The sequence below is a fragment of the Acanthopagrus latus genome, chromosome 20, assembly GCF_904848185.1.
Source record: "Acanthopagrus latus isolate v.2019 chromosome 20, fAcaLat1.1, whole genome shotgun sequence".
NCBI classification, from domain to species: Eukaryota; Metazoa; Chordata; class Actinopteri; order Spariformes; family Sparidae; genus Acanthopagrus; species Acanthopagrus latus.
Window position 1 is genome coordinate 9753199 of NC_051058.1, and position 21378 is coordinate 9774576.

The window sequence follows — 21378 nt, forward strand, 5'->3', positions numbered from 1 at the left end:
GTCAAATTACTTCCAAGATCTCGTTTTGTTTGTTTGTTTTTTCTGTCTCTTTTAAATGCAATTACTTATTTTGTGTGCTGTGTGAAACACCTGCATGGCTGTGGTGCTCCTGAAGAGTGCTTCTGCAGCATTGTGGCTGCTTGTGTGGATGCTGGAGCAGCTGGCAGAGAGAGGACAGGCTGGGGGCGTGTCTAACACCGATGCGGCTCTCGCCATTGGTGGACAGCTATCCTGGTTACCAACCAACACTGGGCACATGAGAAAACACAGAAAAAACTCGCTAATTTCAATGCTAATGGCTAACAAAGTGCTATTATACGTAGAGAGTAAGTATTTTTCTAATAGTTATTTGAACAGAAGTGAAGGTTGCCGAAAAATGTGAGCGCTAACGCCAGTTTTTGTGGTATTTAACGTTGGCTCGAGACATGCTAACGCTAACTAGTTAGCTTCTCAGTTTGTTATTAGCGTCAAAGCTAACTGAGTGTCTGCTAACGTTGTCTCTGGCAGTTACCCCATGAGTTAATTTGTGCGATAAACCGTTAACCCGCAGTGGAACTGGGCATCCGGAGAAACAGCGTCAGCTATCCGTGTGACGTTAATATGGTCAGAAATGATTAGCGCGATAGCAATTAATGCCATACAAGTCAATGTTGCATCCGTTCCCACACATCTGTTCAGGTTAACGAGGCGTCAAGCTGTTTCAAATGGGTGTTAACGAAAACCTGGTTAAGATAAATAAAATAAGCATATGGTTGGCTTGGAGACAGCGGATATTATGTGTTTGTTCTGCTGAGTCGTCCAGCGGGTGGGGCGACATTTTACACCAACTGTATTCAAGGTAATTGAAGATCATGTCACAAGTAACCTTGGGGTTGTCATCTGTGTCTGCAGTGGCGATGATCAAACACAACACACATCCCAATGATATTTCTCAAGGATCATCGGCTCTCTCTGAAATCTGGTAGAGGGGTTATGTGAACAGCCATCATCTGCAGCCACACGATGGATAACGAGGTAAGCAAATATCGCCTTATTCAACGACTCATCTGCTCCGTCAGTACTCGAAACTTCTCCATAATCTGTCATCTTTCTCCACACGAGGCATTGCCCGGACGATCTCTAATTATCTGGGCATTGGTCGCAACATCGCATGCCATGTTTTACAGCAGCGCCTCAGCTGTCTCTTTGTTTCACTAACAAGTACTCTCTGTTCTTTTCTCCAAATGTATTTCCTTTTCCTCTGACACTGACAGATGCTGTAGCCTAGTTGACTTGTAGAAACTGAGTAAGGGCTTTGTGATTTCTTTGCTCGTCTTGCATGATCGTTCAAATAAAATTGTATGGCATGAGGCTGTAAATGGCTGTGCTATGTGAACAGCTGATGCTTCTTCCAAGACACACTTAATGTAGCACTGGCTGGGAATCAAGGCCAATATTTAAAGACAGAAGAAGGCACATTTTAATTGGGATGAGTGGACTTTCATATGGAGAGGATATTAGACCCTGCTGTTGGATCCTCATTATGAGATTTAGGTTGATCTGACAGATGTATTTTTGCAATAAAATGTCTCATGAATTTGGCTTTTGGACAAATGATAAGCATTATCACTCTTCAGTTACATGATGTTTTAAGTGATAGATCACACATCATAGATGTGTGACATGTGTTGTTAAGGCAGGAATCTTTGAAAGGGCAACACTTTATATATTATGCAGGGACACATTATGGTGAGATGTAACGGCTCTTGTTCCAGTCACTTTGTTTTGCTCACACCTAATGAATACAGGGCAGGACCGCCTTTTGAAGAAGAGCCTGAATCTGAAAAGGCATGGATTCATAAAAGTGCCGGAGTTATTCCACCGGGATCTTGGCCCGTGCTGACTCAGTAATCTGACTCAGTCGATGCATATATTTCAGCCATGATTTCACTATTCTGCTACTTCATCTCAAAATTGAAAGTCTACAGCCACTGAGAGTTAACTAGATATTGTCGTGATCCTGAAAACCTTGATGAGATAAATGCCGTGTTATTATAAACTGTTCACAGATGGATGTGCCTGCACTACCAACAATAATAAGATTAGCAACAACGTGAAAGTGATGATAATGTCTTATTATGGGCCCGAGTGTGTTCCCATCGTGTCTTTAACCTCAGGATGACTCCGACTGCAGGTTTTCATCACATTGCATGTGCTGTATTGATGCTTTGTTTACTCAACACCTTAGGAGCAAGCTGTTTGCATACATTTTGTGATGAACAGAATAAAGTGGATATTGATTGTCACCCGTGAATGTGAATGTGAATGTGAATACCCGTGCAACAGTGAGCTATATTGTGACAGTCTGTTTTTCTTAAACAGCTGATGTATGCTTTTCTGACTCTGCATCGTGTGTGTGTGTGTGTGTGTGTGTGTGTGTGTGTCTGTGTGTCTGTGTGTATACTCACGCTCGTGTTCTTGAAGGAGAGTAAGACGTGCCAAGGAGACAAGCTTGCCTCTGCTGTGGATGACACTCTGGATGAATATTTAATCGCCCTCCAGCACAAAAACAGGTGAAGTGTGAGCACAGGCTGCTGGGGGAGAGACAGATTGGATTTCACAGAGGAGGTGCACAACTCCTCCACGACTTTCAGTGCTGCCTAATAGGAGCACTGATTGGTTCCTTGCCCTGGGATGCACAGGATTAATGTGTGAAATGTGGGAAAGCGAAGGTTGGAATCTCTCAAGCCCGTGACAGGCGGCTTGCCCTATTTTTATTCATAACTGTCGAGGTTGTCACCAGTTTTCTTTGCTCCTCAGGATCCTAAAGCGCCTTAAAGTCAAAGACCCCAGGGAGATTGAGTTGGAGCAGCTTGAGCAAGGTTTCTCCATTTATCTAAACGGAGCCAATGCTGAAGCCGGTAGGAAGCAATCAAAGAGCTCCAACCAAAAGTCTGTCACCTCCTCACCTGCTTGGAGGCCTGCACGTACAGCAGGTATGCAGCTGCGGGACCAAAATAAACCTGCGGACACTCCCTCTTATATAAGATCTCATAATTTTTTTAAACATCTGCATTGTGCACTTGGAAATAGTCAGTCATTTTTACACTGAAATTGAAGGCAGCAGCTTATATTCTATTCCTGTTGCTCCTGTCATTCCCTGAACCATATGGAACACCAGCTAATAGCCACCACTCCTCAGCTTGTAGTTTGCATGGCATGATCCCACGCCCAGTCCCAGTGAATAAATGATAGTGACAGTTGTAGCTGGCAGCCAGTTTTTCTGTCTTCCTCTATTCGCTGGACCATCTGCGTAAGTGACTGTACGTTCCGTCTCTTCCGAGGCAGTAGTCTGCTGCAAGCTGCTCATGTTCCCATCTGTGCTCTTACTCATCTGCAGATGTCTGTAGAAGCGCCCACCAGCTAACTGAAGATAGCCCTAGTCTGGAGCAGGCTCACAGGAAGAGGAGCCACACTGCCCCAGGAAAGGTCCAAAGGAAAGAATGGGTGCAGGTTAGAGGCTGCTGAGTGGTTAATATTCAAATCTTTAATTGTGGTGCATCAAAAATAAATATTTTCCCGTTGAAGTGCAGCTGTTTATATGTTCCTCTCTTTTCATGTTTTTCAGGATTCTGTCAGAATTCGAACAGAGGAAGGACTAAGTTTGCTGATCTGCCCAGAAAAGCACTACTCTGAGGATTTTGAGCCCTATGAAAGTGTAAACATGGAGGTAGAGTGAAGACATGACAATGCCTACTAAGCCTGCGTGTGTGTGTGGGTGTTTTTTTTTCCAGGGGAGGGGCTGTGTGTCAGATGCAGCTGTGTGTGCTACTTAGCATCTCTCCATCTCTGCCATTTCCCCTTCACCCAATCACCTTGTTGCATCCAGAGCTCCAGCCCGCGCTCGCCTCGAAGTCCCTGCTCCCAGAGGGACACCTCCAAGGTGTCGCGCTCCTTCAGCTCCAGGCCCGAGAGCCAAGGGGGCCAAGCAAATCAGGAGCACAGTGAGAAGGTTCTCCTCAACCTTGAGGAAGTGAAGGTGAGAGGAAGAAGAAATATGAGCACTGTTTCATTTCATCTTCTCGTTGTGAACCGTCTAAATTTGTTTTATGCTCCTGGGTGTTTATTTATGATGGTTTTCAGTGTTAGTCACATAAATCAAGGGAATGCTTAAACTGTCTGCATGCATTTTTGCGCCTGCGAGTGCTAGCAATGATGTCTGTGTTTATGGATGCATACGTAAATGCTGACATTTGTAAACTAGGTCCTGCGTCGGAGCCTGGAGGTTAGCATGCGGCGCAGCAGCCGTGGTTCAGCGGGGGAGGAGTCAGATGAGGAGTGGGTGGAGGAGCAGATTGAGAGGGACGAGAGTACTGAGAGTCTGGACGAACTGGGGCTGCCTCTCTCGTCCTCCAAGTCCTCCTCCAGCCCCCGGCCAAGCGGATCCCACAGCCATCTGGACTCAGCAAACCTCATTGTCCTGGACTTTGGACCCTCGTTTAAGGGTAGGCTTTAGTGTCCACTTTCATATGTAAATGTACTATTGATTTTTAGGGTGAGTCTTAATAGTCTAGAGTGATTTCATCTCCCTCATCCCTAACCCTGCCTCATCAGCAATGACCTATACAGATGGAGAATAGACAGGTACATTAGCAGTCTGTGCACAGTTCAAGTGGTATACTAGCCGGCCTCTGGGATGCAGAAGGACACTGACACTTTTGTGTCGACAAACTCCCAATATCACATCATATTTTTGTATTCTGAACATTTTCCTCACTTTTATCTATCATTCCAGGTCGTAAGATTGAACGTTCACTGTCTGCAAAAAGGAAAGAATCCATTGACGCCTTCATACCTACCAAACCTATGTTGGTGAAGAGCAAAACATTAGATAGACCACCTTCCAAAGAGAGCTGGGATGGGCAGAGTAAGTCTTCTAAAGTTTTTTAAAATTGCTAAACTGAGATTTATGATAAACAATCTCTGAAATGTAGTATATATGCAGTAAACAAATGGCATCTTAGCCATTTTGATGGAAAACTCTTAATACAGGCCCTGTCCATTGACCCCCGTTCACTGCCTGTCCAGCCCCCACACACTCGGCCCAGGTTGCACAACAGCTCCAGGAGAATCGAGGAGGAGGAGGCTGTCAGAGATTTGGGCTGAGGCACCATCCAGAAATGTTTCTGTTGAAAGATCTGTTGAAAAGCATGGTGCATGCCTGTTGGTTTAAAGACCTGTGCTTCTTGCTTTAGGACCGAGGAGTCGAGTGGAGAGGCCCCTGTCAGCAGCCAGAAAGGCTTCTCTTGAGGAGCGGGACTCAGAGGAAATGGCATGCAGGGTGCGCCAGGCCATCCAGAGAGAAAACGACCCTGTGCAGAGTCCTGAGCTCTTTAGCCGTAACACGGTCAGCCTGCTCCACACTGTGCATGTCCCACCTCTCCTCAACTAATACCACTACCACTAACATCCTCTTAACTAGCACTTTACTTAATAGTTCTCAGCTTTGAAGCTTCAATCGCAAGGTGGACATTCTAATTCTAAATCAACATCGTTTTCAGTTCAAACCCAGGATTTCAGCACAGTTGCAGATTGAGATTAGGCAACACTAATATTATTAGCATTACTCTGTTTGTGGAATGAGGCTCCAGTGGTGGCTGTGTGTGGCTTGTTTCCCTCTCTTGTGATCCAAACATTCCCTGTAACTGCAGCTCTAGCTTTTGTCAGATGATGACATCATAAAATACGACCCTAATAGACTTCAACGCCTCAGTCAAAAACCTCTAGAGAAGCTTACATGTTAAATCAAATTACAGTTGTACCAGTTCTCTCCACCCATGACACTACACATGTCCTTTATGTGCTCTTGATTTTAATACAGTAATAGTGTTGCTGGATTTGGCTTACATGTAAACTCTCCCCCTAAAGCTTATGTCCCTCTGACTCTTTAATTTTGCGTCCTTTTTATCCAGGGCAGGGGACACCAGATGATGAATGGCTTAGTGCGCCACAGCAGCCACGACAAGGATGAGAACAGTGTCACTTTGGCCATGCAGAGAATCACCCTCATGGGCCCCGGGTATGCTGACTGAATATGGCTATTAAACATTCTCCTGGTAATCATGTACATCCTGCAGTGTCACTATAAACTCAATATTGTTTTATAGAAACTAACACTAACAAAGATTTATGGTGTATATACCTCTGACCTTGAAGAATTATTTATCAGTGTTGCTGTGCTCAGCAATCACTCCCCACTAATAGGATGAAGGTCAGGGACACTAGACAAAGCAGCAGAGCTGAGGGTGTCATCCTTCTGTTCAGGCAACAACAGAAACTGCTTAAAGCCTTGGAGAAACTTGAAGTTGGACCCAGCTACAACATCACCCAGTCTGTCAAAACAGACCATGCCAAGCAGCCGGTGAGTCAGTAACACGTCTCGCAGTTCAGATGCTGTGATCGAGACAGAAGCGTGAATGTTTTGTGTTGTCGTTGCAGAGAAGGCACTCCTCAGCAGAGGTCACCCCTGCATTGTATGTTACCATGGAGATCCTGTCAAACTGGGGGAACGCGTTGCAGGTCGGGCTGACTGAGTTGCAGTTTTTCTGCCTTAGAAACAAGAGACTGTACGTGTCACCTCACGACTTAGACATCAGGAACGCAGACTACCCCGGGAATTTGGGGGCGCTTGTCAACGGAAAGGTGAAGGTGAGTCAATGCTGCCTGTCTCAGCTTTCTGTTTGAATGATTTCAGCATCACAAATCTGAATGTGGATATCATAAATTAGTTACAGTGCATGTCTAACCTGCTTTTTTATTGAAACCTATTAGTATTTTTCCACTTTCATCATATTTTCTTTGGATAGAATTTAAAGTATAATGGGCCTTTCTCACAGCAATTATTTTAACCTGTCTCTTTACAAGACTAGTCAGTAAAAACGCTTCGTCCAGCAAAACTATTATTGCCAACGTGCTTTTCCAAGGTATTTTTGAAGCGGCCACACCTGTAGTGATGAGCCTGGGTGTGATTATGGCCTTGGCAAGACAGGTTCTGTCGTAAATAAAAACATTAATTATAAGTCTGATCTATTTTTTTGTCCAGGTTTTCCATGACGTTAAACAAGCGTGCCAAATAGCAGGATCATGAAGCTTGCACACCTAAATAGAATGCAGTTATTATAAATTATATTAATCCCATCCATCTGTTGTGTAAAAGGACTGTTAGTTTAAGGTGGTGCTCTGCATTTCTGAATCAATCTCAGTATGTCCATGGAAAAAGTTTTTGCTGATTTCATCTGTTATCTTTGATTGACAGACCACCAAAGAGCGCCACATGTGGACGTGCCCGTTCCACCCTCCCATCCAGCTCTACTTCATCATCAGGAACACGGAGCGTTCCTCGGATTTTGGAATATCTCGCATCAAAATTTGGAACTACAACAGAAGCCTCAATGTAATTTTTAAATTTTATTTTCATTACGTGCCATTACAGTTTAAGAAGTTGAAGTGTAAGATAACATGTTTTGATTCATCCCTCTCTCCAGTTCAGAGATTATTCATTTAGCCGCCCATAGCGCTACAGTAGAGTTCATAAATCCAACATGCTTGTGTGTTGTCAGTGTAATACGGGAGGACTGTATTGGAGTGATTGTGTCGGGGGTGTGGCTCTCTTTTAGCAGTGGCTGGCTGAGCTGCCAGTCAGACTGTCCAAATGTGGAACAGCCAGAGATTAGCCCCGGAGGATTAGTGTTAGGGGAAACGTGGGCTTCTGCCTCTCCAGCTCACTGCTGCTCATTGAGGGGGTACGAGACCACATTGTGTCTATTTTTATGTTACTACACTTATCTAGAATCACTTGATGTCTTGAACGTGGAAGGTAAGGAGCTGCTGGTGGGAGAAATGTTCTGGTTTAATCTAGGTGTAAAGCGGTTTACTGTGTGGCGGAGCAGATTTGAGTTGGGCTTTAGCCATTTCTACATGGCAGCCATGTCTTGGCGTCTGTGAGAGCGCTAATTACTGCTAAGTTGGAGAGCTCTTACTGTGCATGAAAGAAATAGATGAATCACCAAAGTTTTTACTTTTTTGGACTCAATACATTTTCCGCTCGTGTTGCTTTGAACTAGAATAACGATGCACTCAGATTATTGTTCAGTATTCAAAGACATAATATGAAATGCCTAATATTTTCCCATGTCACTATTGGATACCACATGAGGCCTTATATCTCAAATGTGTAGAATTAATTTGTGTAGATGTCAGATAGTAAAATCTTAAATAACTGGGTGCTGAAAGTCAATGATGTGCAAACTGTATAGCCCAAACAACTTATTTTCAGTTATCGATTTATGAGCCAATTTTTTTTTTCTCACTTATTTTGTCTATAAAACATTGAAAAGTCTGAAAAAGTGATGTTTTCAAGTGGCTTTTTTTGTCCAAAACCCAAAGACTGTTCATTCATTGTCATAAATAGGGATGAAAAGCAGCCAATCCTTACATTGAAGAAGCTGCAACCAGCAGATGTTTGACATTTTTACTTGAAAAATAATTAAAGCAATTAATCTGCTATCAAAAGAGTTGATATTTTTTCTCAGTTGACCAACCAGTTTATCGACTGATCATTTTAGCTCTAGCAAACTGTTGAACATGGCTGCATATTGATTTAAACAGGAGCTCTGTTTGTTCTTTTGCAGGACCTTGACATCGGTGCACGGCATATAAAGCTGTACCTCAACAGCACACTGGTGTTTGAGGGCGAGCTGGAGAAGGGCTGCGGTAACCAGGTCTTTGACTACAGCACCACGATCGACCTCCAAGATTTCCAGGTGTCAGACTCCGTGTTCTCCAGTCCCGTGTCATCAGGACACAATTTGCGGGGTGCCAGCCCCCAGCGCCATGAGGACAGGAAGAGTGTGGAGCGACACCACAGTTCGAATCCGCAGCCATTAAATGCAGCAGGCCAGGCCATGATGGAAATGCAGGAGAAATCCCATTCACTGCTCCCACCCATAACTCCTTCATCCTCTGCTCGTCGCTCCTCCACACAAAGAAACTCTTTTGATCTGTCAGCCTCTGAAGAGCCCCTCTCTCTCAGACAGCAGGTGGAGCAGCCAGCGCCCATGGAACAGACAGTGACCACCCAGCCGTCCTCCTCACGAGCAGCCCCCCAGTGGCTGCAGCCCCTCAACAGAGGAGCTCCAGAGGGCTGCGAGGCCAGCAGAGAGAGGCCCCGCTGGCTGGTGCCTCAGCACTCCGCAGAGCCCAAATCTCCGACACCCTCCTCCTCCTCGATGCTCCCGGAGCTGCCGTGCAACCCGGGCCGAGTGTGTAGGGGGGTGGAGAGGACGGTGAATGGGAGTCAATGGAAAGCAAACTCTCTGGATATGAGCTGCGACCTGCTGGAGGAGCTCGGTGAGCCAAAGACAGACAGGCCCATCAGCGGGCGCAGGAGCTCGTTCAGAAACACTGCAGTCACCAGCAGGCAGGCAGAGGAGCAGCATCTCATAGCAGCGCTGTCAAATACAGGTAGGACAGATTACTACTTCCCATCTTTAAAGTTATGATACCACCGTTAATTTATTCCCTATTTGTGCAGGAAGACCTATAATTTATGATAACTTCTTTGATTTAAATAAAGATGTGTGTCCCATCTGTGATACGATTAAAGTATTTGTATCCTAAGAGAGTGTAAGCTTAAAATGATTCTCGTATGTTTGAGTGAAATGTATGTTTTTATTTCAAAGTATATTTGTTAATCACATTTATGTTAGACAAGATAATTGTGACATGAAATCTTCATATCGTCCCATGCCTACTTCGGCAGGGTAGTCTATTGGTCCTGTGGTTCATCTGCCTCCCTTTTTTTTTTCACTGTTTCTCCGTTAATCTGTTTGTTTTGAGACATTAATCACATAAAGCATGCATATATGAGGTGTGGGTGCAGCATTATGTGATTATCTGATAATCTTACTGTATGTTTTAAGGAGCAGTCGAGTTTCTCATCCCAGCTGTGGTGCTGTGTAATAATTATCATTCCTCTGGCTGCTGAATGAGTTTTGTCACCATCAAAATGTTCCATTTGATATTTGATGAGAATCGTCATCTCTACAGATGTTTTTGTGAACTTAAATATGATTGTGGAAGGGTGGGATGTCACCGCATAAAGCTGACCGCCTCTTCCATTATAATCCATCAATCTCCCCGACCTTAAATAAATAAACAATATGATTTAAGGGGCTGTACTTCCAACAGTAAATCCCAGGGATACTGTGGAAGAGAATTTTTAGTTGAAATGGACTATTGTTTTTTCTTTGTGATGCTAAATGTAAATGCAGTTTACACTACAAAAAAGATGATCTTATTTCCTGTGAATTTCTAGTATTAATAGATCATCTTTGTGTATTCTCCAGAGGAACCATTGTCACTAGTGAGCAGCAGCAGGAGGCAGTGCACCTCTGTGTCCCAGCTGCACAGCCAACAAGACGACACCCTCATGGAGTCCTGGGACTCCCTCACAAAGTTCAACCAATGCCAACGTGGGCGCATCTCCAACATGGGCTTCGAAGGCGACATCTTCGATGAGTTCCTCCAGCGGCAGGGCCGTGGTCCACCCACAGTCCCAGTCAACTCCACCACAGCACCCAGGAGCCCCCTTTCCTCCTTGAGCACGCAGGGAGGGGCACTGTGTGAAGGCACTGATGATGATCCATCCATGGAGCGGGAGGAGGAGTTTGAGATCCCAGTGCTGCCCCAGGGCCAAAGGCTGGTCATCAACATCCTGTCCACCTGGGGCGACCGCCACTACGTGGGCCTCAATGGCCTGGAGGTGTTCAGCTCCAGTGGAGAGCCCCTACAACCTGCTCACATACGTGCTGACCCCCCAGACATCAACATACTCCCCGCATATGGCAAGGATCCACGCGTGGTCACCAACTTGATCGATGGCGCCAATCGTACCCAGGATGACATGCATCTTTGGTTAGCACCCTTTACCCCTGGTCGTAGCCACACCATCTTCCTTGACTTCGGAGCCCCCTACCAGGTGGCCATGATCCGAGTGTGGAACTACAATAAGTCGCGCATTCACTCCTTCCGAGGGGTAAAGGAGGTGGAGATGCTGCTGGATGGGAGGTGCATCTTCAAGGGGGAGATTGCCAAAGCATCTGGGACCCTGTCTGGAGGTAGCTGAACAGAACAACCTCACAAATTGTACTCTGTTGTGTGTTACTTTTGATAAATTTTTTCCTTTTTTTTCTCAATCTGCTGTCACTCCAGGGCTGGACCAATTTGGTGATACTATCCTGTTCACCACTGACGATGAGATCCTGGAGGCTATGTCTCGCTACGATGAAACCTTCCTCGGTGAAGGCGAGGGTCCTGAGGGCATGGTTCACGAGGAGGAGCTGCAGAGGCCACGCACTGCTGATGGAGAGGGAGAGGAAAGACCCTTCACCCAGGCCGGTTTCCGAGAGGAAGACCTTAAAGTAATTACATTAACTGGCTACCTTTATTTTTTAGAATTGATTTTAAAGTCCTTAACCTAAGAAGCCTTACGCAATCCTGCACCTTCATATATCAGCAACTTTCTCTCATTTTATGTCTCACCATGAACTCTCAGATCTTCCTCTGCCTTTCTGACTGAAGTTTGTCCATTCATGTCTATAAAAAACTTGTTCTCTAAATAGTTTTGTTATTCTGATGATCAAAACTCTTCATCTGAGGTCTTGAATCTGAGGTTTGTCTGTAAATAGGTTTTTAATAAATAATTAATATAGCAAAGCCTGATCAACCCACGTTGTTTTTTAGGCTTAAATTAACAACCGCAGCTTCAAAGTATGGAGACAGGCACGTATGATAGTGTCCTTATTCATCCCTATTTATAAGCACACTATCAACAGGACAGGGTACAGCAATAAAGGGTTTAATATGTTCATGTGTTGTTGTAGCTGAAACTCCATCTCAACCCCACTGTGAGCCAGTCTGAAGAGAACATGGAGCTCACTCCTGGGATGTACACTGGAAAGTGTGAGTAGAGCATCAACATCCTCTCCTCACATGTTCAGTTCTCCTTTTTGCTGCTTGGATCCTTAAAATAAGTGACTACTTCCACTCCTACAGGCCTTAGACTAGAGCTGGTGATGACGTGGGGTGACTCCCACTATATGGGCCTGACAGGATTGGAGGTGGTGGGGAAGGATGGGGAGAGTTTGCCTTTAGACCTCAGTATGATGGCTGCCTCCCCCAGAGACCTCAACGACCTGCCTGAGTACGGACACGATCTGCGCACACTCGATAAGTACGCCGGACAGCATACGTGACATTTGACAGTCTTGTATTCATTTTATTTTCACATCAGTCGTAAAATAACCTTATTTTTTGTGAATATTACATCTCCTTTTTATGGGTTTCCTTACTGTGCTTACCTCTTTACTCCCAGTACCCTGCTCTCAAGAAAAATAATATCACAATCCATAGAACAGATCGTTGTTTTGTTTGGCGCAGTCATCAGGGTCTGTTGTCCTTACCCAGACTTATAGATGGCAACAACATCACCACTGATGACCAGCACATGTGGCTGATCCCTTTCTCCTATGGAGAGCTTCACACCTTGACAGTGACGTTCAACAAGGCCCAGACCATTGCTGGACTCCGTATCTGGAACTACAACAAGTCTCCTGAGGACTCTTATAGAGGGGTGAGACACTTTTCAGTCACTTCGGTCCCTTCAAATGACCATTGTGTTTATATCAAGCAGTGAGCTATGAAACAATTAGATATGATACATTTTTACATTTAACAGTACAGGTTTATCAACAAAAACACACAAATCTCATCTACATCTTCGTTCCAGGTGAAGCTGATCCATGTGTTTGTGGACGATGTTGCCATCTCCCCACCGGAGGGATTCCTGATCAGGAAAGGACCGGGCAACTGTCACTTCGACTTTGCCCAGGAGCTCCTCTTCATAGACTTCCTCCAGACGCCCACCGAAAACAAGAGTGCAGAGGACTACCACAAGTAGGCGCCAGAAAATTTCATAAGCACAAGCTGTTATTTTATGACAACGTTTGAAAACTGCATTTCCTCATTTATAATGTTGTTTGTAATTCAGAGGAAGCTCGAAGAGACAGGAACAGGCCAGCATGGACTATGAAGCTCCCATCATGCCTTGTGGATGTATCCTTCTGACATGAACATGTGGGCAGTTGTGTTTATCTCTGCTGTGTCTGTTGTCAGTTGAGACAGGCAGTATTAAGGCTGCGGCAATTCTTTAATGTTTTATTGATCCAATTACTGATTTTAATGAAAAATGCACAACACAGAGCCTAATGTTACCATCTCCATATTGGTGGTCTGACCAGGATGGATTTGATTTTTAAATACCTTTAATCGTTTTTGATTGTATATTCTGCCAAAAGTGGGGACAGTCTGCCTGAACACAGATCTTGTTTGCTATCATGAATTCATGTTAAATTAATGATCTCTTCTGGTGTTTTTAAAGATGAGGGCTGTGCTAGAAGGGTTAGATAAAGTGTACTGTATTGTAATAAGGGAGGGACTTTGGCCACAGCCCAGGTCTGATGTGCGCCATACAGAGAATTGTTTATTCCTTGACCTTCATCTGTCAGTCATCTTTCAGCTGCAGCTGCTAACCACCTGGGGAGACCCGTACTACATCGGCCTCAATGGCCTCGAATTTTATGACCAGAACCACGAGAAGATCAGTCTCAATGACAACAGTATCCTTCCTTCACTCACCTAAACTCAAGCTAGATCTTAATAATCTTATCACTCTTGTGCAGTCAATCATTTATGTATATATTCTGATTATTCTTCCTTTTGTCTCTTATCGTGGGATATGAATATTGAAACCTTTCTCTAATACCATGAAGTATTTGTAGATGTAGGGTTAGTCATTGCCAACGAAAATGTTTAAAGTCGCAGTAAAATGGCTTTACTTCAACGAGGAACCGAAGAGGAGACACATTAAAAGTCAAACAACCTTGAGAAGTCTTCACTCCTACACAATCGCTCCTATTTTTAGATCCTATCCAGACAGGATGCACACAGTAAATAATTAACCCAGCTGCTAAATTAGCAAGAGCTGTCGGAGGAGTATTTGTAGGTGTAAATCAGTGTCTGTTCCTCAACATTATGTCCATCAGACATCGCTGCATTTCCAGACAGCGTTAATGTCCTGGACAGTGTGAGTGGTGATGTGAGGACTCCGGATAAATTAATAGATGGAGTCAGCAGCACCCACGACGGAAGACATATGTGGTTAGCCCCGGTGCTCCCTGGACTGGTGAGGATGAGAGACGGTGAAATTCAGCCAACACTCAGATGCTAGTACATTTGTTTAAGTGTACTGACTGTTTCTCCCGTAGGTGAACCGCGTGTACGTCATCTTTGATCAGCCAGTGACCGTTTCCATGATCAAACTGTGGAACTACTCAAAGACACCACAGAGAGGAGTGAAGGAGTTTGGGGTAAGCGTATCTATCTGCTGTGAGCTGTTTTGTTCAATACTCTGCTTTTAAACTCTAATCTCTTTGTCCGTTTGTGTGTGTTCAGCTGCTGGTTGACGACCTCCTGGTGTACAACGGCATCTTGGACAGTGTAAGCCATGTGGTACGAGGCATTCTGCCCACCTGCGACCCAGTGGTGCCCTACCACACCATCCTGTTCACGGACAACGCCTACATTGCCCACCGAGAGAGGAACACAGTCATCAGGTAAACGAATTGTCTAAATCTACATCCTAAAAACCCAGAGTCTAAAAGGGAGAGGTTACATTCAGCTGCAGTGTCCCAAAATTGGTGAGTTGTTTTGAACAGAGATGTGCTCTTCTCCACCTCAGCCCCCGTGGCAGAAGACACCACCAACAGTGAGTAACAGAGCTCCTAAAAGCCCTGTGTCAGCACCCCCCTGTGGTCAATCCCTGTATTGAAGATTCCTCCAGTGACCTCAAATGTCCCCCAGTCATCCCACACCCTGCGAACCACACGCCTGACTTGTGATGCCTCCTCTCTCCCCCTTCTCTCTCTTTCGTTACCCCTCCAGCCCCATCGTTGGTCTCAAGGCCTGGACCTGCTGGCTTCAAGCTTTGTTATCAGTCAGCCCTCCATTTTATGTTGTTCCACGATCACAGTTTTCCTCAAACACAGTGAGTTCACCTATTGTTGTTGTTGTGTCTTCATTCGTCCTTTTGCAGTAATTACGTTGAGGATCAGGATGTGAAGATGACCAACGAGAATCAGATCGTGCATCACAACAAGAAGAAGCAGACAGCCGATCCCGGTGAGTCAGGGAAACAACCAGAGGGAATCCAACTTGATTGTAAATTTTAAACAGAGGTGTATTTTCTTTTCTGGGGGAGTCTGGAATCTCCTCAAGGTTCATATTTATCTTTACCTACAGACACCTAGAGTCTGCTGACATAAGTATGCCAAGTGTGAAGGACAGTGGGTGAAGTTAAACATTCTAATGAGAGGGAATCAAACATGATCACAGATTTCTTCTACACAACTTGACACCTGTGGCTTTTTAAACACACATCAGTTTGAAACTGCCATTCATCAGTCAGTTGATGGGGCAAATACCCAATCCAAGTTCTGTAGAAATGCACTAATTTTTTACCTCAATTGTTCTGCCTAATTGCAGCTCTTCGGCCTAAAACCTGCATGACTGATGGAGGGAAGCACGGAAAGAGGAGGTACTGACAGAGTGATGGCAGACATGGATGCAGTGCTCTTACTGTGAGGGCACGACAGAAAGCAAGGGACCGTGGCTGACTTTTAAACACCACTTTTTGGTGGGTGACTTTTGAAAAATCTCTCCACAGCAGAGCCACCCAGCCGTGGTCTGCACTGAAGGGGACGGAGTTGCACGGGAAACAATGGCTTTCACACACACACACACACACACAGGATTCCACTTTATGGTTGGATTACTCCCCTTTCCCCTCGCTGTGAAAACGCGCCCACCCAGATCCATGTTATCCTGAACACGTACTGTAAGGTCGCCCCGGTTGTCCCCACACGCAGTGCCAGGATAAACCTGTGAGGCTGTATTTTTATCAGCCCTATTATTGTGCCTAGTACCTAACACTATATCTGTGGCTGCTATTGTGACTTCGTGCTGCATATTTAAATGCTGCTTGTGGCTTGTAAATACTAAGAAAATAAATAAATTTAAAAAAAAGGTTCCAAAGCCACATGAATACACTCTCACACCAGGATGTGGCCATTGCTACATTTATTAACTAATTTTCTCTACTGAAGAGCCGAGACAGTCAGCTCCCTGACTGACATTCCCACCAGTACACCACCGAGTCGTAATGCTATGCAGACACTAATTTATATGAAATACTAATTTATATCTGTTGGCTGATATATATTCAAAGCCTGATGGTTTTACATAGGAAGCTGCCTCCTGAGAGGTTTTCACTTTTGGAAGATTTATATCGATGGCTCAAGCAGAACACTGATATGGTGGACAGAAACTGCCAAAATAAATCTATAAATGACTCAATAAATACATTAATATGCTATTAAATGAACAAAAATAAGTTTAAAAAATAAATGTAGGCATTCATATGTAAAATGGGACATGAATCTTGATGAAGTTTTTCATTCATTTCTCTATTTGTTTACCTTTGTATTTATGTATGTATTTACTTTCCTGTGTAATTGTCCATCTTTATTAATTATTAAATTTATCTTTTTTATTCATATATTTGTTTATGTATTATTTCCCCTTTTGCATTTTTCGTCCCATTTCTTTACAATGTTGCGTATTTCCTCCTATGTCATAGGATTAACTTTTCACTTACTGATTTATCCTGTATCGTGATGCACAGATCGACTATTGCTCCCACTGTAGACGGTCTCAGGCTCACCAGAAAAAATTAATTAATCAAAAAATGAAGTGGAATATTAAACAGTTAAGTAATTATATTATTAATACAAAGGTGAATAAAGACAAATATTGATTTATATCACATTTAGAAATTGATGCCTACATATTTCCTCTATTTTTCTGTGCATTTAATGGCAAGTTTATTTATTTATTGAGTCATTCATTTTTTATTTATTTTGGCAGTTATGGTCCTCCATACTTTGAGTTAAAACAACAGCACAGTAGTCAGACTTTTGTACATTTCAACTTGGATGAAATGGAAAAATTGAAGCTTCACACTCCACACTTGAACCTTCATATATTTGGCTTCACAAAATTAGGTCTGTATATTTTTTCTGTATAGCACCAGGTAGGAACAAAAAAACTTGTCCAATCCAAGTGACCTTTTAATGAAGTTGCTATAGAAGGTAGACTGTTTTGGGGGCAAACATTTCTTGAGCCAGTGGAGCCGTTTTAGTTATTTGGTTGGAAGTAGGGAAAAAAAATACATTTGCCAGTTTAGATGTTGAGTAGATTCAGTAACAGGCAACTTCTAAATATGCAAATACTATAACTTTACCTCAGATTGAGACAAATGATCTTTAAAGGGATTTATCTGATTCTACCTTCACTATAATACTTAGTAGTTGGTGTCGTTTACTTCACTCATTCAATATTTACTGTACTAACTTGTTGCATGGGAAAAGTCTCTCCAGCGCTAGCTGCTGTTATCTTAAATGTTAGATACTTTTGTTTGGAGGAGTTTTTACTGCTTCATCGAGCCCCAGTATATAAACTATTTCACACTCCTTGCTCAGGAGTAGATGTATATGAAATGCAGTTTTATGTATTTAATTTCAGTGCGTCCAACAGCAACAATAGTCACCACCCTGTGTCTCAGTCCTGCTCTGTAGGGTGGTGGCCATTATTGTATGTGTGACATTCAGTGTTTTGAAATATTTAATTATTTTTCTAATCTTGATTAAATATGTATATTTGATGTAGGTTTATTTGAATGAATAAAAATGTTCAAAATCTCTTTGTTGACATTTGTAGTCCTTTTTTAAAAAAAAAAAAAAAAAAAAAAAAAAAGACTGTCAGCATTGAAAGCATGACGGGGCCCCGAGGAGCTGCTCAACAGATAAACATGTGGGTGAGTGACCTGATCCTCACTTTGTACTACTGGCCTGTATATTTAGATTTACATGGCCTCATTTGACGCTGCTCATGAATTAACACAACGTTTCTATTAATACTGAGGGGAAGAACGCTGTGAAGAGAAAGAAAACAGGGACAACCAAGATACTTAAATATATCCCGAGACACTTTAATGCAGATTCTACATTTCATCACATTTACAAGGAATGACCAGTTGTTTACAGAGTGCTCCTAGGACAGAGCATCAGCACTGGAAAAGGTGGTGATGGAGCCACGTGGTCCTCCACCACTACAACAAACATTCAGCTAAAGAGATTACAGCTTTTGAGATGGCATCATTAGATCTTTCCGGGAAAGGTTCCCTGTTCTCTTTGGTCGTCCCATTTCTGGATCTAGAGGGGGACGAAATCAGAGGGAAACTTATTTTCAAAGGACATGAAGCGAGACGAGTTCTTACTGGGTGGAGAATCTCAAATCTCTAAATTTGGCCTCAACTCTTGATGTTGTTTTGATTCTCAAGGAGCACAGACTCACAGGAATGTGAGGAACTATAAAGTTGTTTGACCCTGGCTAAAACAAACTGAGCCCAACACTGGGGAGAGTACCAAACATGTGTAGTCTCTCTGTTACAACTTGAGCATTAAGCACAGTGGTTTCTGATTAAAAACAGAAGCTGAGATGTGAAAAAATTAATTTACCCAGGAAATGGGGCAGAGTGATTTGTAGACCCTTTTGTACCAGTCACATGGGGCAGTGTCCACTCCCTTAGCATCCAGAGCTTTCTGGCAGCGGTGATAGTCTATTAATAGAGAAACAATAACAACATTGAATATTATAAAAAGCACATGGCCCTGATCCAGGTTCAAGGCGAATGTCAGTGACCCTCCAGAAACCACGAGATATATTCAACTGATTATTAGAAAGAAAAGTTGTTTATCTTCATTAAGAAAGCTGAGAAGTGTGCAGATCCACAGCTGACTGCTTTGACCTTGACCCGCTTGCAGGCTCACCCAGGTAGTTGGCCCAGCAGTTCCTGGTCTGGTTCTGGTTGGGAAATCTGGCGTCGAAGGGGGCAGTGCGATAATTCTCAAGTTTGGCCTTAATGTCCTCAGCCATCTTGACGTCTGTGGAGACGACACGATCAGTGGACGTTTTATTCAGGATGCATGCAGGCGATAAAGTAAAATACACCCCCCGCCCCCGCCCCCTTCATGTGTCAGCCAGGTGGACGCACCTATAGCTGTGTCCTGCACAGTGTGGCTCATGTGCCGACTCATACGAGACGCGCACCGGAGACTATTTTTGGGGATATTTCGGGGTGCTGCATGCGGCACCTTCAAGATGTTTCTAGAAACAAGCAACATTTTTCCCACCGAGTTCACCTCCCACGGTAGCAGAATCACCGCACAAAACACGACATACAACCTATCGACTGTAAAAAAGGCTCCTAATGAGAGGTACCATTTCGCTCGAAGCCAATACGTGTCGAAGGATATTGGCAGGTAGCTTATCAATACCCTCGTCTGTCGGGCCTGCTCGAGCATTTCCTCCCAGCATAACCCAGTTTCTCTTTCTTTTTCACACATACATGTAACACTCGACCTGCCGAGGTGATTAACAGCTATTGCATATTAAAGTGAAACGCAGTTTGAGACAATGGGTTAAAGTAATCCACCAGCGAGGCTCACACTCGAGTCATTTTTCGGACGGAAGCTCTTTTTAAAAAAATATGATAACTAATCCTTCGCACTGCGGTGAAAACACGCGCGTCTCTCTCTCACTCTCTCTCCAAATAGCTTGAGGGAATAATTTAATGAATCAATAATTAAAAAAAAAAAACAAAAAAAACAAAAAAAAAAAACTCGCAGGTTTAACTTTACCTTCAGTGGCAGTCGCCTGGCTCGAGCTCAAAGTGACTTTTGCGCGGGGCGGTGAGAGTCTCTCCTCTGATAAGCAGCGTGCGCCACGCGCGCGCGCGCTCCAGCTCGGAGATGTTGCCGTGCGGTGCGATCACGGTGGTATGGCGTCCGCAGGTCACATTGAGATGACAGGCGCACGTACTGTATGTGTCCGTGTGTGTGTGTGTGCGTGTGTGTGTGTGTGTGAGAGAGAGAGAGATAAGAGGGATCAGGTGATGTGGGAATTAGGTGATTGAGCGTGTCTTTGTATTAACAGCGTGTATCATACAGATGTGAACTTTTCTCCCGCGTGCGGAAGCGTTCCGCCTGTTAATCATTTACAGATGTTTGGTTTGAGGTGGGGTTTTTTTTTTCTGTTTTAAGGTATTTCAGGTGAGTTTTGTGTGTTTGTGCTCAACGTGTCTTTTAATTCAGCTGAACTCGGTGTGTTCAGCTCATTCTTAGTCCAGATCGGAAACTCTGTCTAAGAATCGCAGCTGGTCATGTGAGGACGCGGAGGCGATACTTGTGTGAGTCACGTCGGAGAGCGCAGTCCTTATCAGCCGCGGCTGCTCCTAGATCATATGGTATGTGTCAAGCTGAACAACAGGTCAGGACTGATTCTATAGTGTTAGAAATCTGCTCTACACGAGTCCGCTCTTTTCCGATCAGGTGCTCCATCCTGTGTCCTCATCCTGACCCCGCAGCGTCCTGTTTCCGCGTCTCCACCTTCAGACACGTCTCTGCGCCTGTTTTTCCTGCCGTGCGACGTTTTCTTAAAAAGAAAAAAAAAACACGCCAGGTACGCCGGGCGTCGTGGTTCATGCTCTGGTTATTTCCCTACAAGGAGCGACTTTCCTTTCCCGTCGTTATTTCAGGAGGGCAGGGCCCAGCGGCGGCTGTGCGTCATGGTGACCAAACAACGCGCGGTAATGATTGAGGGAGTAAAGTGTACTGTACAGCTGTGTGTGCGTGTGTGATACGTGACTGGAGTCGATACATCCATGGACAGGCGGGACTCAGTGCGCATGGCTGCGGTGTTGTCTTGCAATGCATTAAACTAGCGTCTCCAGTCCAACACAAGAGGGCAGCAAACACTTGGCTTCATGTTACTGATTACTGATTTCTCTGAATACGTAAGATGACGGGGCAGGATTCCACTGCCTGATGCAACATTTTTAAAGCAACACAATCTGGAGTAAAGAGAGCTGATTGCTGAGTCTCGTTCCCATGTCGTCAAATACCAATGCTTCGGGTAAATGGCTCAGGTCCATGTCAAAGAACCGGTCTGGTGTTTGATTTTGATTGGTATTACACAATCTGGGCGCAAGACTGGCGTACCCCGCCACTCGCCCATTCTTACCTTGGATCAACTCCAGTGTCCCGCAGCCCTGTGAAGCACAAGTGGTTGCAGATGATGGATGGAAAGAGACTCAACAATCAGCTG

The 21378-nt window shown here is 44.2% G+C and overlaps 2 protein-coding genes across 6 annotated transcripts; one reads left to right on the forward strand and one right to left on the reverse strand.

Annotated features, from left to right (window-relative positions):
• Positions 1-170: 170 nt before the first annotated feature.
• On the forward strand, positions 171-17914 carry LOC119010020 (katanin-interacting protein). Of its 5 annotated transcripts, none has more exons than XM_037081831.1 (28): positions 171-326; positions 892-1014; positions 2464-2552; positions 2800-2975; positions 3380-3492; positions 3608-3709; positions 3869-4018; positions 4244-4484; positions 4775-4906; positions 5235-5386; positions 5952-6058; positions 6244-6400; positions 6478-6687; positions 7295-7432; positions 8670-9501; positions 10386-11156; positions 11251-11459; positions 11922-12000; positions 12094-12271; positions 12505-12670; positions 12827-12993; positions 13088-13152; positions 13605-13715; positions 14142-14281; positions 14364-14465; positions 14551-14711; positions 15191-15276; positions 15640-17914. In XM_037081831.1, exons 2-28 carry the CDS (start codon positions 1003-1005, stop codon positions 15696-15698), a joined length of 4905 nt encoding a protein of 1634 aa, XP_036937726.1. In that variant the 5' UTR covers positions 171-326; positions 892-1002; the 3' UTR covers positions 15699-17914. The 5 variants fall into 5 exon arrangements, with proteins under 5 accessions (XP_036937726.1, XP_036937729.1, XP_036937730.1 ...); XM_037081834.1 differs by having other exon boundaries at positions 6304-6400; XM_037081832.1 differs by lacking the exon at positions 171-326 and adding an exon at positions 458-603.
• A 264-nt stretch (positions 17915-18178) lies between these two features.
• Positions 18179-20098, reverse strand: LOC119009259 (cytochrome c oxidase subunit 6B1). Its single transcript, XM_037080331.1, has 4 exons — positions 19914-20098; positions 19044-19157; positions 18732-18832; positions 18179-18425 (listed from the first exon to the last, which is right to left on the reverse strand). Exons 2-4 carry the CDS (start codon positions 19147-19149, stop codon positions 18372-18374), a joined length of 261 nt encoding a protein of 86 aa, XP_036936226.1. The 5' UTR covers positions 19150-19157; positions 19914-20098; the 3' UTR covers positions 18179-18371.
• Between the last annotated feature and the right edge of the window lie 1280 nt (positions 20099-21378).

Bases quoted from the DNA above. Each gene is read 5' to 3' on its own strand.
- LOC119009259 (XM_037080331.1), bottom strand. From the start codon at position 19,149: ATGGCTGAGGACATTAAGGCCAAACTTGAGAATTATCGCACTGCCCCC. The intron at 18,833-19,043 runs GTGAGCCTGCAA...CTCTATTAATAG, and splicing joins CTGCTGGGCCAACTACCTGG to ACTATCACCGCTGCCAGAAA. The intron at 18,426-18,731 runs GTAAATTAATTT...GTCCCCCTCTAG, and splicing joins CACTCTGCCCCATTTCCTGG to ATCCAGAAATGGGACGACCA.
- LOC119010020 (XM_037081831.1), top strand. The intron at 4,907-5,234 runs GTAAGTCTTCTA...TTCTTGCTTTAG, and splicing joins AGAGAGCTGGGATGGGCAGA to GACCGAGGAGTCGAGTGGAG. The intron at 11,157-11,250 runs GTAGCTGAACAG...CTGTCACTCCAG, and splicing joins ATCTGGGACCCTGTCTGGAG to GGCTGGACCAATTTGGTGAT.